Here is a 16489-nt window from a genome sequence, read left to right as displayed (position 1 = left end):
CTCCAACCTAATGAGGGAATGGACACCAGGTGCGTGCAATAACAAGACATGACAGTGTGGTGGGAGGAGGAGCGGCGTGGCTAGAAGGCCGGTGACGACGCGCGCTGAACACCACGTCGGGAGGTGTGGCGCACGTCCTCGTGACACTATTTGCTATTGACCAATACGTTTTAGACAATGTTCTGCTTAATAATGTCTAGAGTACAGCATTCATATTAGGAACTTTATCATTCCTCCCCAGAAACTCCGTTCTTCCTCCTACTCAGTCATCACCCCTCCCCCGGTCAAACGTCACCCCTCCCTTGGGGCTGACGATTGACAAGGGGAGGGCTGACGATTGACAAGGGGAGGATTAAAGCTTAATCGGGGTGATGTTTGATAAGGCGAGAGCGGATACTTGACCAAGGAAGGCGTTCCGGAGGCATCCGAAACAGATGCCCAAGCCACCTCAGCTGACCCCTCTCGATGTGGAGGAGCAGCAGCTCTACACCGAGCTCCTCCCGGGTGACCGAGCTTCTCACCCTATCTCTAAGGGATCGCCCAGCCACCCTGCGGAGAAAGCTCATTTTGGCCGCCTGTATCCGGGATCTTTTCCTTTCGGTCATGACCCAAAGCTCATGACCATAGGTGAGAGTAGGAACGTAGATTGACTGGTAAATCGAGAGCTTCGCCTTGCATCTCAGCTCTTTCTTCACCACGACAGACTGATACATCGACCACATTACTGCAGAAGCTGCACCGATCCGTCTGTCAATCTCCCGTTCCATCCTTCCCTCACTCGTGAAAAAGACCCCTAGATACTTAAACTCCTCCACTTGAGGCAAGAACTCTCCACCAACCTAAAGTGGGCAAGCCACCCTTTTCCGACTGAGGACCATGGCCTCGGATTTGGAGGTACAGATTCTCATCCCCACCGCTTCACACTCGGCTGCAAACCGTCCCAGTGCATGCTGAAGGTCCTGGTTAGAAGGGGCCAACACGACAACATCATCTGCAAAGAGCAGAGACGAAATTGTGTGGTCCCCAAACCTGACACCCTCCGGCCCCTGGCTGCGCCTAGAAATTCTGTCCATAAAAATTACAAACAGAACCGGTGACAAAGGGCAGCCCTGCCGGAGTCCAACATGCACTGGGAACAAGTCTGACTTACTGCCGGCAATGCGGACCAAGCTCCTGCTTCGGTTGTATAGGGACCTGACAGCCCTTAGCAAAGGACCCAGGACCCCATATTCCCCAAGCACCCTCCACAAGATGCCGCGAGGGACACAGTCGAATGCCTTCTCCAAATCCACAAAACACATGTGGATTGGTTGGGCAAACTCCCATGAACCCTCCAACACCCCGTAGAGGGTATAGAGCTGGTCCAGTGTTCCACGGCCCGGACGAAAACCACACTGTTCCTCCTGAATCCGAGGTTCTACTATCGGCCGTATTCTCCTCTCCAGAACCCTGGCATAGACTTTCCCGGGCAGGCTGAGAAGTGTGATCCCCTATAGTTGGAACACACCCTCCGGTCCCCCTTCTTAAAAAGAGGGACCACCACCCCGGTCTGCCATCCCAGAGGCACTGTCCCCGACCGCCACGCGATGTTGCACAGGTGTGTCAACCAAGACAGCCCCACAACATCCAGAGACTTGAGGTACTCAGGGCGGATCTCATCCACCCCCGGTGCCTTGCCACCGAGGAGTTTCTTGACCACCTCTGTGACTTCAGCCCGGGTGATGGACGAGCCCACCTCTGAGCCCTCATCCTCTGCTTATGAAATTATTTACTTAATTGTGCATTTTTCCCTAAAACACTACCGTATAAGAACATTAACATGCAAGCTTATATTAGCTGAGGTAATTTGGAATAATTTGATGCCAAATACACAATGATCGATTTACATTACATATTGTAATATAAAAGTAGTGACACCCAAAAATTTTAAGCAAAGTACTCAGAGGGTATACCTGGCTAACTAGTTACTGCAGCTAGAAAACTGTACGACTATGTTAAACAACCATCAGTTTAGTTTGTTAAGCCGACTTAATTTCTGGAGCACCGTCATCATTTCTGGACAAGGAATCTCAGGTAAGCGTATTTAACTTCTTTAGCACAAAGATAACTATCTGTCATATAGCTAAAATCACTTTGGTAGTTCCCATCGAATTACAGTACTGTCTAGCAAGCCAACTTGTTCAAGCGTAGTAATTTTTTTCAAATATAGATGAATATCGAGTCACCTCACAAGTACTCAAATGTAAATATTTTTACTATGAGTTCCACAAGTAATGATTCAACAAGATATTTGTAAAAATTGTCAAAATGTTCAGGTGCCCAACAGAGGAAGGTGAAGACCACTCAGACTAATTTCTGATAACAACAAAGAGTAAAGTGTCCGTCTTTGCTTGTGTATTTTGTTAGTTGGATAATATTGTTTGTTTCAATGTATTGTAAATCTTCATGATTTCACAATTCTTCAACATTTGAAATAAAAATAACCCAGTGAAGAGTAAAAAACATTCATGTTGGCTTGTGTTCTTATATTTTAATTATTTGTAAAATGGCCAGTTTATACTATTTCTAAATTTGATCAGTTGATAGCTGGAACAAAAATGTCAATGATTGGAGAAAGATAGAATTCTACTAGTGAAAAAATACTGTTTATCATGGCTATTGCCATTGAAGACCTAAGGTTTCATTGGAGATAACTAGATGAGATTTGCTATTTTATCCTTCCTGAAGGTTATGAAGTCCCACACAGTTATGATTTTAATTTCTGTGCTGTTGACCAACTTGGGAGTGTGAGGTGGGTGATAAATAAATTATTTTTTTATTATATAAATGTTTTGGTTTGTTTGTAAATGTATCTCTTGTATATTACAGGATATGTCATGTAATTTGCTAGGAGAAAATGGACTGATGATCTAGCAGAATTGCCATTATTATATCTAGGAAGGGGTTAATAAAATAAATGTATAATATGTATACGTAATACCTCACTGTGAAACTAAATGTCGGTATAGAACCCTGCTGAAATGTGTTGTGCACATTTCATGGAACAGTTGGAGCAGGTAAACACAAGGTTGGAGAAAACTGTCAAGATGTTTATTCGACAGAAATGAACTTAGCTGTACATATTCTAGCTGTACATAGGAATATAAAACATTTGAGAGAAAAGGAGCAATGAATGGTCAACTGGATAGGATGCCTGGGATTTGCGATTACCAACCGTCAACCTTTGAAATACCACGTTGCTACGACATGCTAGCGACCAACTGAAAACGTCAATTAGTTACGTTGTAGCGACAACACGTAAACTAACTTTTCTGGTTGTGACAACGAAGCTGACAACGTTGCGGGTACCTAATTTTGGTCGCCAGATAATGTCGTCACAACATTGTGACGACGGAAAATTGTTAGCTGGGTAGCTAGCTAAGTAATAAATGAGCCACCATCAGTTAAGAGTGTAAGTAGCTTAGCTATGGTTCTTGGTAACAATCTCCACACCATGGGTGTTTTCATCAGTTTAGACTTTGGTTCTTGATTTTATCTAGATATACAGTGGATATAAAAAGTCTACACACCCCTGTTAAAATGCCAGGTTTTTGTAATGTTAAAGAATGAGACAAAGATTAAATTAAAGAATCCACCTTTAATGTGACCTATAATGTGAACAATTCAATTGAAAAACAAACTGAAAAACTTTAAAATAAAAACCTTACAATAACCTGGTTGCATAAATGTGCACACCTTCTCATAACTGGGGGTGTGGCTGTGTTCAGAATTTAAAACTTATATTAAATAGAAGTAATTACACCTGCTATCATTTAATGGGACTCTGATTAATCAAAAATAACGTTCAGCTGTTCTAGTAGGATTTTCCTGTAATTTTCTTAGTTGCATCTCAGAGCAAAAGCCATGGTCCGCAGAGAGCTTCCAAAGCATCAGAGGGATCTCATTGTTGAAAGATATCAGTCAGGAGAAGGGTACAAAATAATTTCTAAAGCATTAGATATACCATGGAACATAGTGAAGACAGTCATGATTGAGTGGAGAAAATATGGCACAACAGAGTCATTACCAAGAACTGGAAATCCCTCCAATATTGATGAACAGACGGGAAGAAAACTGGTCAGGGAGGATTCCAAGAGGCCTACAGCAATATTAAAGGAACTGCAGGAATTTCTGGCAAGTACTGGCAGTGTGCTACATGTGACAACAATCTCCTGAATTCTTCTTATGAATGGGCTATGGGGTAGGGTGGCAAGACGGAAGCCTTTTCATACAAAGGAAAACATCCAAGCATGGTTGAAGTTTGCAAAAACAAACATCAAGTCTCCCAAAAGCATGTGGGAAAATGTGTTATTGTCTGATGAAACCAAGGGTGAACTTTTTGGCCATAATTCCAAAAGTTATGTTTGACGCAAAAACAACACTGGACATCACACAAAGAACACCATACCCACAGTGAAGCATGGTGGTGGCAGCATCATGCTTTGGGGCCGGTTTTCTTCAGCTGGAACCAGGGCCTTATTCTGAGTGGAGGGAATTATGAACAGTTCCAGATTTCAAGCAATTTTGGCACAAAACTTTCAGGCGTCCGTTAGAAAGCTGAAGATGAAGTTCACCTTTCAGCATGACAACGACCCAAAGCACACACCAAATCCACATAAGCATGGCTTCACCAGAAGAACATTAACGTTTTGGAATGGCCCAGCCAGAGCCCAGACCTGAATCCAATTGAACATGTGTGGGGTGATCTGAAGAGGGCTGTGCACAGGAGATGTCCTCGCAATCTGACAGATTTGGAGAAGAAGAGTGGGCAAATATTGCCCCGTCAAGATGTGCCATGCTAATAGACTCCTACTTGTAATCAAATCAAAAGGTCCTTCAACAAAGTATTAGTTTAAGGGTGTGCACACTTATGCAACCAGGTTATTGTGAGTTTTTTATTTTTCCCACTCAGAGAGTTTGTTTTTCAATTTAATTTTACACATTATAGGTCACATTAAATGTGGAGTAAGTTCTGACATTCTTTTACATCACAAACCTGGCATTTTAACAGGAGTGTGTAGACTTTTTATATCAATGTGTTCAATGTGTTTAAGAATTTGGTTGATGCTATGTATAATCATGTCAGGAAAGTGATAGACATGAACAAACAGGCAAAAAGGGAGAGAAAGAGGCCACAAACCAATGGGTAAGATAGTACTGTAAGAAGTATTAATTCAACGCAGTCTATAGGAACCGATAGCAAAACTTAAAACTGGACTAACTTGCCTGACTGAGATGTTACCACCATCATTGTAGTACTAGTCATTTTAATAATGTGCTCTGGTTACACTATCATCTATCTGAAATGCCTTTCCAGTCCCACAATGCGAAAAAAGGTGTGGTGTTTGGTCCAGTCAATGAATGGTTCTTGTAGGAAAGGTGTGGTGTTGGGCCTGGTCGAGGCTTGGTTCTTGAAGGAAAGGTATGGTGTTGGCCCAGTCGAGGCTTGGTTCTTGAAGGAAAGGTGTGGTGTTGGGCCTGGTCGAGGCTTGGTTCTTGAAGGAAAGGTATGGTGTTGGCCCAGTCGAGGCTTGGTTCTTGAAAGAAAGGTATGGTGTTGGCCCAGTCGAGGCTTGGTTCTTGAAGGAAAGGTATGGTGTTGGCCCAGTCGAGGCTTGGTTCTTAAAGGAAATGTGTGGTGTTGGGCCCGGTCACGGCTTGGCTAGGGTGTTAAGAGTGCTTGGTAAGGCTTTTAATGTGTGAGCTTCTGAGTTTTGGTTTCTGCTGGACTGTGTCCACTAGAGTGCTGGACTGGACCAGGCTCCCTCTCCTGCACCACTCTGTCCCCCTGTCCTCTCTGGGCCAGGTGGCGCTGAACCACTTTGGACCAGTCAGTCACCAGCTCCACATGCACCTGTTCCGCAGGCCCAGGAATGGATAAGCGGGGCTGACCACCTGTGGAACAAACAACATCAAACTTCTAGCGATCTTGCATGAGAGGACGGAGAGACCACATGTCACAAGGATTTCACATGCAGAAACTTAAAATGTTGTTAAGACTTTAAATTCTGAAAATCAAGAATCGATGATGTTCAGTATAGAGCATGTGTTGTAACACAATACGGCGTTTGCCAAATCAAACACGCATGACCAAATGATCAATCTAAGCAAACAGAAATACACGCTATCGCTCAAACAGAATCACTGAAAGTCGGCTAGTTGGAATCGGTCAGAATCAGACACTCACTCTCAGGAAGAATCTGTGTTTTCATGGTGGATCTCTTCCAGGCCACTGAGGTGTGAGCCAGCATGTCCAGAGAGTCTGGCCCAGTCAGCCCTTCAGCATCCTCTTCCTCAGTCATCAGCCCCTGGCCTTCCGCAGAGCAGATCTTACCTGAAAGGCCATACATAATAGTGTGAAATGGTAGTATTTATGGTACTTTTTGTAATTGTTCATGCGTAGTGTTTAACGGCACACATCTCTGATGCATGGTTAACATTGGACATTTTACATTTTGTAGTGGTTTTATGTATGTTCATTATTGCGCCCTTTTTACATTTTACACTCACAAGGCCCATAACTGGCAGCTAACCTAGAGGAGTTTCAACTTGTTAAAGCGGTATTGAATCGGAACCTAATCTCCCATGGTACGATATCACGTAACTATATTCCCCAACACGTTTACCGATATTACTCTGAAACTCACCTCCGTGTTTGTAGAAAGCCTTAATGTAGAAAAACAGGTTGGTAAAGAGGTTGAGCGGCGACGGTGTGCCAGATTTCCAGCTCATTTCCCGTATGAGCACCGCCCGGCCGAACTTCCACTCTGTGTCCGACTGGGCCTGGATGCGCTGGTAGGTGTCGCTCATCATAGCGATGAGCAGGTTGATCAGAACGATCACCGTCACCACCATGTAGATGCCGAACACCAAGTGTGGCACTACGTTGCAGGCTGGCAGAGAGCATTTCAGCTTGCCAATTTCGTCAAACCCTGTCAGGCCAAACAGGGCAAAGAAGAGGAGGAAAGAAATGTAGTGTAAGGTCGGCTCCATCTCCTGCTGCCCGCAAGTATTTCCCTGGTTGCAACAGCTGTTATTGGGGTTGTTAGCAGGCGGGAACCCAGGCTGACACACTGCATACAGGCTCAGGGTGAAGGTGGTGTGGAAGAGGACCACGATGACGGCAAACCTTCCCAGATCCTTCATCAGGTCCCTGGTGATAACGATGCCGATGATGATGGTGGAATTCAAAAAGACAAACAGGAGGCCTTATTAATGCAGGTCCGGTACACTACATCAAGTGAATTATCAATTTAACACATTTACAGACAAAGGAGCACCAGTTTAATGGGAACGTGTCGCAGTATCAGGACCGCTGATAGTCTCATTTCCTCCCACTGATGTTCTCTGACCTGATGATGATGGCCCAGGGGCCGAACAGGTGGTGGAAGGTCAGGAACTCCAGCAGCTGGACAAATCCCAGGGTCATGGCAATAGCCAGGAGGAAGTTCCGGGCAAACAGGCAGTTAAGTTTGGACTGTTCCAAGTTCTGGAGAACCAGGGCCAGGATGTGACAGAAGCAGGCGGCGGCAGAAAAGACCAGGACGAACACCCGGATCCAGGCTAGGCTGCGGTGCACCCCTGGCTGGGTAAGCTCGGACACCAGTACACCTACCAGCCAGGTCAGCAGGAGCCACTCGCCCCAACTGGGCATTAGGCAGCCCCGGTGGATTGGGTTCAGCGGGGGGTACACAATGGTGATGATGAAGAGGGCCAGGAGGAAGATGTGGGACACCAGGTGGGTCATGAACTTCAAAATGGGGATGGTGTTGAACCTGTCAAGGGCGGGTGGAATCATTTCACTCTCAGATCCACAATAAGGTACTGCACACCGTCTGGCAATTAACTGATAACACCCCACTGGTTAATTCCCCTGAGGAGTTAGGACTGAATGCTCTAGTTAAAAGGTAATTGTCCAACGGTCTTAGCTCTCTTGATGTACCTCAAAGAGCTTGAAATACAATGAAAACCAACAGATTCAAAAGGGCTCTCATGAAGAAAGGCTTTGAACCTGCGTATACAGTATGAAAGTGTGTACCTGTGTTTGAGTGGCAGAGAAACAAACAGCCAGAGCGGAGGACAAATCAGCAGGGCAAAGAATAGCAGAACAATTTTCCAGGCGTCCCACTGCAGAGGTCCATGCCACACCTCCGTCAGGTACTTCTGCACAGCCGGGTGGGCAACCACCTCCTTCTGCATCGCATCGATCAGGCAGTCCACCATGCTGACCCCCCTATGGTCCACAGATCTAAGCACCACTCCGGCCCCCTTACCCCCGGGCGAGGCCAAGCTGAGGAGGTCGGAGGCAAGGCTCTCGCAATATTGGGCGGCGGCCATGAGGTCCACGTAGCGGTCCTTCACCCTCAGGGCAGTCAGGGCCAGGGCTCTGGACAAGCGGACAGCCGTGTCCAGGGGAGCCGCGGAGTGGAGGATAAGGTCATCCAGAGCCGTATTGGAGTGCAGTTTCCCACACACCATCATGTCAAACACGAACTACACCCAAAACATACACGCAATTACGTCATATACAAACACCACACAAACCACATCATGTCAAACAAACTACACACAAAACGCACATATTGTCAGGTCAAACACAAACTACACGCAAAGCATACACACACCATCATGTCAAACATAAACAACATAAAAAACACCATCAGGCAGAACTCACATTAAGTACAAAATTCACATAATTTTTCCATGTTTTGCCAGTGCCTGTTGACAAAAATATGTACAATAGTGCCACCTTCTGGTGAGAAAATGAAAGCCAACAAATACAAGGGAGAGGAGAACAGAGGAACAATATATAGACTCAGAGAGACACGCTGGGACAGAAAGACAGACTAAACATCATGAATCCTGTTCTCAGTATGGTGTTGTGTTTCTATGAGAGAGAGAGAGACAGAGAGAGATAGAGAGAGACGGAGAGAGAGAGAGAGAGAGACAGAGAGAGATAGAGAGAGACAGAGAGAGAGAGAGAGAGACGGAGAGAGAGAGAGAGAGAGAGACAGAGAGAGAGAGAGAGAGAGACAGAGAGACGGACACTGATGAAGATACAGAGACAGTTTGAGACGGATGGATGGTGAAATACAGAGAGATGTAGAACGAGAAACTTGGATAAAGAGAGATGTAGGGAGATAAAGAGATAGAGACAGGAAAAGAGACAGTCAGATGAAGTGAGATACAGAGATGGAAAGCAATAGAGAGAGAGAGCGAGAGAGAGAGAGAGACGTGAGCAGACTTTTTGTATCTCTCTCCATTTCCATCTCTTGCTTTCTGTATCTCCCTTTAGAGAGATTTAGAGAAAAAGAGAAACAGACAGAGAGATGAAAACGGAGATGGAGAGAGTGAGAGACAGAGAGAGTTCCAGATGGAGATAAAATACGATACCTTCTTGTCCTCCAACAGTCTCCGTATGTTGTTGTCCTCTCGTTGTAGCAGGAAGCTGACGACCCCCTGGTGGTTCTCCCCGGCAGCGTACTGCAATGGCGTCCGTCCCTCCAGGCACTCCACGCTGGCCGAAGCCCCTCTCTCCACCAGGATCCGAACAATGTCCAGACAGCCAGCCTTGGCTGCGTAGTGGAGCGGGGTCCAGCCACTCTGGAAGTGGTGGTACAGATTTTACTAGAAATATACACTCACCTAAAGGATTATTAGGAAAACCATACTAATACTGTGTTTGACCCCCTTTCGCCTTCAGAACTGCCTTAATTCTACGTGGCATTGATTCAAAAAGGTGCTGAAAGCATTCTTTAGAAATGTTGGCCCATATTGATAGGATAGCATCTTGCAGTAGATGGAGATTTGTGGGATGCACATCCAGGGCACAAAGCTCCCGTTCCTCCACATCCAAAAGATGCTCAATTGGGTTGATCTGGTGACTGTGGGGACCATTTCAGTACAGTGAATTCATTGTCATGTTCAAGAAACCAATTTGAAATGATTCAAGCTTTGTGACATGGTGCATTTTCCTGCTGGAAGTAGCCATCAGAGGTGGTAGTACATGGTGGTCATAAAGGGATGGACATGGTCAGAAACAATGCTCAGGTAGGCCGTGGCATTTAAACGATGCCCAATTGGCACTAAGGGGCCTAAAGTGTGCCAAGAAAACATCCCCCACACTATTACACCACCACCACCAGCCTGCACAGTGGTAACAAGGCATGATGGATCCATATTCTCATTCTGTTTACACCAAATTCTGACTCTACCATCTGAATGTCTCAACAGAAATTGAGACTCATGAGACCAGGCAACATTCTTCCAGTCTTCAACTGTCCCATTTTGGTGAGCTCGTGCAAATTGTAGCCTCTTTTTCCTATTTGTAGTGGAGATGAGTGGTACCCGGTGGGGTCTGCTGCTGTTGTAGCCCATCCGCCTCAAGGTTGTGCGTGTTGTGGTTTCACAAATGCTTGGCTGCATACCTCGGTTGTAACAAGTGGTTATTTCAGGCAAAGTTGCTCTTCTATCAGGTTGAATCAGTCGGCCCATTCTCCTCTGACCTCTAGCATCAACAAGACATTTTCGCCCCCACAGGACTGCCACATACTGGATGTTTTTCCCTTTTCACACCATTCTTTGTAAACCCTAGAAATGGTTGTGCGTGGAAATCCCAGTAACTGAGCAGATTGTGAAATACTCAGACCGGCCCGTCTGGCACCAACAACCATGCCACGCTCAAAATTGCTTAAATCACCTTTCTTTCCCATTCTGACATTCAGTTTGGAGTTCAGGAGATTGTCTTGACCAGGACCACACCACTAAATGCATTGAAGCAACTGCCATGTGATTGGTTGATTAGTTAATTGCATTAATGAGAAATTGAACAGGTGTTCCTAATAATCCTTTAGGTGAGTGTATGTACAATAACATTCCCATAATTTCCCCATAGTCTTGGTTAACCCAGAACTAAAGCACTGCCTAAATGGTCGGATGCTCAATTAAGTTTTACATCCATATGCGTTAACAGAAAAGATTAGATCCGGAACAAACAGGTGGACGGTAGGAGACCAGAGGTGGCAGAATGAGGAGCTTGTAGCTTGTAAGGTTTGAGCATTGCATGAAGCTAGCAAGGAGCAGTTCCTCTTACCGCTATGTAGGCAAGCACAGAAACATGACCTTAACGCATAACCCCAAGAACATCCCCAAAATCTTTGCATACTGTACCCCCCTACAACCGAGAATAACGTCTCGGTAACGTCCCCATGCACCGCCCACAACATCTCTGTCTCCGGGATATACTCACCTTGTCGGTGTGGTTGATCTCGGCACCCTGGCCCAGCAGAACTCGGACCATGGCCACGTGCCCGCTAGCGGAGGCCAAGTGCAATCCGGTGCAGCCCTGTCTGTCCGTCAGGTGAAGCAGAGAGCCGGAGCGGCTCAGCAGGAGCCCAATCACCGACATGTGACCATTCTGGGCTGCCAGGTGGAGGGGGGTGGAGCCCTGAGAGGAGAGGGATAGGCATGCAGGCAGACAGACAGTCAGTCAGAAAGACAGGCAGCCACACATCAGTGGTTTAAAGTAACGAAGTAGTAATACTTTGTTACAGTATTACGTAGTCTTATGGACTTTATCTGTACTTTACTGGAATTTTTTTATTTCTGTGGACTTTTACTTCACTATCTAAAATATGTATCAAATTTGTTTTGTTACATTAACAATGGACTTGTCGTTACTTGCCCCACAATAAAATATTTTCATGGAGATTAACAGACTTCCGTACTCGTACTGCCAATATTTCAGTGATTTTGGGCATACTTCATGCGGTAAGAGAGCTCTGAATTTGTGCTACCAAAGCACCAATGATGGGTTTGTCACTGTCTCAACTCAGTTTGTACAGTTGATGCTGTGAGAGCAACTGCCAACGATGCATACAAGAAAGTGTATTGATCAACGTTCAGTAAGTGTCACACACTCTGGAATAAATGCAGAAGATCTACTCTAGCAGCTGAAGACAGGGAAGACTCTTGGTCCCTCCAGCTGCTACGCCCCAAATGCTACCTGGTGGAATGGCTTGTTCCTGTCTGTGCAAACGCTCCTCAAGAAAATAAAAGGCAAGGGAGAGGTGGCCATGAGAGTGGTTTGCATAGACTCAAAGGCTTCAGTGTAAGTTTGAATTATTAGGTAATTTTATTTGGTAATGCCTATGTAATGGCTTTAGTTTATGGGATGTCCCTGACTCATATCCTATTATTTAATAATTTGAAAGCTCATCTAGGAGGTATTAGCATTTATTTCAGTAACACAATATTTACTTTGATTTAGCCTAGTATTTCCAATGTTTACAGTATATTTTCTCACACACACGACAGCTACAAGAAACTGGATGGACTCCTGGCCTGTTCAGCAGATCACAGGAGGGAGAAAGAGACAAGAGTGAGGGAGCAAGAAGAACAGAAGAAAGGAATTGAGGGAAAGAGGCTAATAAGGGAAATGGTGGGAACACGGAGATGGAGAGAGCAAGAGGAGAAAGAAGTTGAGTAATGGAGGGAGAAAATAAATAAGGCTTGGAGTAAGAACATTTCTGTCAACAAGTTTTTCTTGATCCTTTTTTTCCTTTTATACTTACATTTTAACACCAGATACATACGTTTGGATACTTAAGTACATTTAATATGAGCAACTTTAAGACTTTTACTCATGCGATTGTCGACAATCAACTACTTTATACACGACTGCCACACACACACACACACACACACAGCTTACGTGCACGTCTGTCTCCACGTCCGCCTGTACTCCGGGGGAGTTGAGCAACAGCCTCACAACATTCTCGTGACCAAACCGAGCGGCCAGATGCAGAGCAGTGTATCCTGACTGACACACACATACACACACACACAATGAGGTGTCTTTGATTAACGGAAGCAGACATTTGTTGATTCTCTCATGACCAGTGAGTTGTCAGGACTGACACCTGGCCTACCTCTGTGCGGGACGGACTGCACGAGGCTCTCGACCTACGCTTGTTTTCCACAGTGTCACTGCGTATGGTGGCCGGGACCGACATGAGGAGCTCCCTGACAAAGCCAGCCTGGCCAAAACAGGCCGCTACATGCAGGGCAGTCATCCCTGTCTGATCACAGGCAGAGACACACATCAAAGACATGCAAATACACCAACCTTATACATCAGACCACATCAAATTAGACACAAAACCAAATATTATAATGATACACGGTACGAGAAAAAGAAATACCCCCACGAGTGAATTCTAAGAAAACCAAAGTGAACTTCGACACTGAATTGAATAACTTGTTTGAGTAGAATGTTTTGTGTTATATTTGAATGAATATCTGAGAGATTGGAGTATATTTATCTACATTCATTAGAATGGCTTGGAAAACCATTTGATCATTTCAATGAATGTGGCCAGCTATACTATAAATCAACGAGTCCCTGTCCAGCAGATGTACCTTAGAGCTGGTGATCTCCAATGAGATGCTTTCCTTCAGCACCTCCAGGATGTGGGTGTGGCCATTCCTGGCTGCCAAATGAACCGCAGACATTCCTTCCTGGAAGATGATCAGTTCGATTAACATTTAGGAATAATAACAAATAGGAATAAATTAATCCCTGGTGAATCAGTCTACACTGTAGACTGGGCTTGGGTTGATACCCTTAAAACTGCAGTCCATCTCTGTTCAGCCTGCTGTCAGTCTGCAGTCCATCTTTGTTTAATCTGCAGTTTATCTTTGTTCAGTCTGCAGTCCGTCTCTGTCAGTCTGCAGTCCGTCTCTGTTCAGCCTGCTGTCAGTCTGCAGTCCGTCTCTGTTCAGTCTGCTGTCAGTCTGCAGTCTGTCTCTGTTCAGCCTGCTGTCAGTCAGCAGTCCGTCTCTGTTCAGTCTGCTGTCAGTCTGTGGTCAGTCTTCTCAGTCGTGGTTATGTCGGGTCTCTCTCTGTCACTTACCCTATCTTCGTCAGCTGCAGAGGCTCCGGCATCCAGGAGGACCCTGACCACCTCGGTGTGTCCCCCAGCAGATGCCAGGTGCAGAGGACTGGAGCCAGTGGTCTGGGCATGAGGGACGGGGGGAAGAATGGATGAACTGCTCAACCTTATGACTAAGTCAATCAGCAGTTGTCACAAAGTGATTTACAGATACCCACCCTGAAACCCCAAACAGCAAGCAACAAGAGTTAATGCACAGTGGCTATGAAAAACATACTCAGGAAGAAACCTTAAGAGGAACCAGACTCTGAGGGGTGGCCTGTCCTTTCCCTGTTCTGCTGGGTGAAGATTTTAAGAGTACATGACTTTTTGGGCCATGTCCATCACCCATTACCATGCCTTTGCGAATATTGCTGTGCAATATTCTTGTGCAGTAATATTTCCATTGTCTGTTTTGTTATGTCTAGCAGCAGTCTGAATATTCATACACCAGACTTTAAACACTGTAACCAGATGAGGACATAGCAGCGGTACTATCAAACCCTACTCGCCCCATTTGTATTTGTTCTGGAATGACCCCTTGTTACCCATAACCCTGACCCACTACCCTGACCCACAACCCTGACCCACAACCCTGACCCACAACCCTGACCCATAACCCTGACCCACAACCCTGACCCACAACCCTGACCCATAACCCTGACCTTGGTGCTCAGCGTGTTCACTCCTCCCTGGTTGAACGTGAGCAGCTCCCTGACCACGGCGAGGCTGCCCTTGGCCGCGGCGATGTGGGTGCAGGTCGCTCCCTCCGCATTGGACAACGTGGCCAGACTGGGGCGGTGCTTCAGGAAGAGCTTGACCACTTCTGAGTGATCATTCTCCGCAGCCAGGTGGAGGGGTGTCTGGCCGTGCTTAGGGAGTGAATGGATACGTGGATGGATGATGGATGGATGGATAGATAGATGGACGGGTTGATTCATTCATTAACGCATGATCAATGGATGGACGATCATTTCATGCAGCCAGTCAATGGTGATTCTAGTCATGATGGCAAGAAGGCTACTCAAAGAAATGATACTGGGTCTGGACTAAGGGTGTGCAAAGCAGCCAGTATTTGTATCTGTATTTGTATTTGTTAAGGGGGAAAAAGTATTTGTATTTGTATTCGAGTAGAATTCGTTAGGGCTGGTTCACCCGATTGCAGCGTAATGAAATAATATCCCGATCAAACTCCGCTTCCTGAAAGTTATAAATTGTCTTTGGAACCCAGTTAAGGTACAAAAATCTATTAAACAAAATTGTGCCGCAGTTAAGTTTTTTCGCTCAGCTGAGCTGTTGCTGTGTGGAGAATGGAGATGTGTGGAGCAGCCAGTGTCAGTTACTGCTTTTATTCTTTTCCCCTCGACTGAACGTCACTCACTCATCTGGGAATGTACTGCGGTCTCATTAGAAAACACAGCTTTTTGATATAACGGTTTTCTTGTTCCCGAATACAAATATTTTTTTAAGTATTTGTTTGAAATTTGTAAAAAACACGTTATTTGTGCCTTTTCCGAATACCGTATTCGGGTTCGGCTCCACCCCTAGTCTGGACATATTCTCTGTTGAAGCTACAAATTAGATTTAACTTTATTGTCATTGAACAGTAAATGTACAGTACTATGAAATGCAGATTGCATTTAACCACAAGTGCAAATAGAAGAGGGCAGAAAATGTACATGTATGAAGTACACTCACCTAAAGGATTGTTAGGAACACCTGTTCAATTTCTCATTAATGCAATAATCTAATCAACCAATCACATGGCAGTTGCTTCAATGCATTTAGGGGTGTGTTCCTGGTCAAGACAATCTCCTGAACTTCAAACAATGTCAGAATGGGAAAGAAAGGTGATTTAAGCAATTTTGAGCGTGGCATGGTTGTTGGTGCCAGACGAGCCGGTCTGAGTATTTCACAATCTACTCAGTTACTGGGATTTCCACGCACAACCATTTCTAGGGTTTACAAAGAATGGTGTGAAAAGGCAAAAACATTCAGTATGCGGCAGTCCTGTGGGGGCGAAAATGCCTTGTTGATGCTAGAGGTCAGAGGAGAATGGGCCAACTGATTCAAGCTGATAGAAGTACAAATAGGAAAAAGAGGCTACAATTTGCACAAGCTCACCAAAATTGGACATTTGAAGACTGGAAGAATGTTGCCTGGTCTGATGAGTCTCATTTCTGCTGAGACATTCAGATGGTAGAGTCAGAATTTGGCGTAAACAGAATGAGAACATGGATCCATCATGCCTAGTTACCGCTGTGCAGGCTGGTGGTGGTGGTGTTATGGTGTGGGAGATGTTTTCTTGGCACACTTTAGGCCCCTTAGTGCCAATTGGGCATCGTTTAAATGCCACGGCCTACCTGAGCATTGTTTCTGACCATGTCCATCCCTTTATGACCACCATGTACTACCACCTCTGATGGCTACTTCCAGCAGGATAATGCACCATGTCACAAAGCTTGAATCATTTCAAATTGGTTTCTTGAACATGACAATGAGTTCACTGTACTGAAATG

General features: G+C 45.3%; 1 protein-coding gene across 1 annotated transcript in view; it reads right to left on the bottom strand.

The window, feature by feature from the left end:
* Positions 1-5021: 5021 nt before the first annotated feature.
* trpn1 (transient receptor potential cation channel, subfamily N, member 1) overlaps positions 5022-16489 on the bottom strand; it is a 40878-nt gene continuing 29410 nt past the window's right edge. Inside the window, exons 19-30 of the mRNA XM_034294844.1 lie at positions 14636-14842; positions 13953-14054; positions 13459-13557; positions 12969-13118; positions 12752-12859; positions 11288-11485; positions 9433-9642; positions 8078-8532; positions 7392-7814; positions 6687-7192; positions 6227-6373; positions 5022-5934 (exon numbers count right to left, since the gene is read on the bottom strand). Coding sequence (XP_034150735.1) covers positions 5732-5934; positions 6227-6373; positions 6687-7192; positions 7392-7814; positions 8078-8532; positions 9433-9642; positions 11288-11485; positions 12752-12859; positions 12969-13118; positions 13459-13557; positions 13953-14054; positions 14636-14842 — 2808 coding nt within the window. The 3' untranslated portion in view covers positions 5022-5731. The remainder of the gene's footprint in view (positions 5935-6226; positions 6374-6686; positions 7193-7391; positions 7815-8077; positions 8533-9432; positions 9643-11287; positions 11486-12751; positions 12860-12968; positions 13119-13458; positions 13558-13952; positions 14055-14635; positions 14843-16489) is intronic.

This window comes from Esox lucius, chromosome 10 (assembly GCF_011004845.1).
Source record: "Esox lucius isolate fEsoLuc1 chromosome 10, fEsoLuc1.pri, whole genome shotgun sequence".
NCBI classification, from domain to species: Eukaryota; Metazoa; Chordata; class Actinopteri; order Esociformes; family Esocidae; genus Esox; species Esox lucius.
Note: the sequence above shows the minus strand (reverse complement) of the source record. Positions and strands in the feature narration are given on the sequence as shown.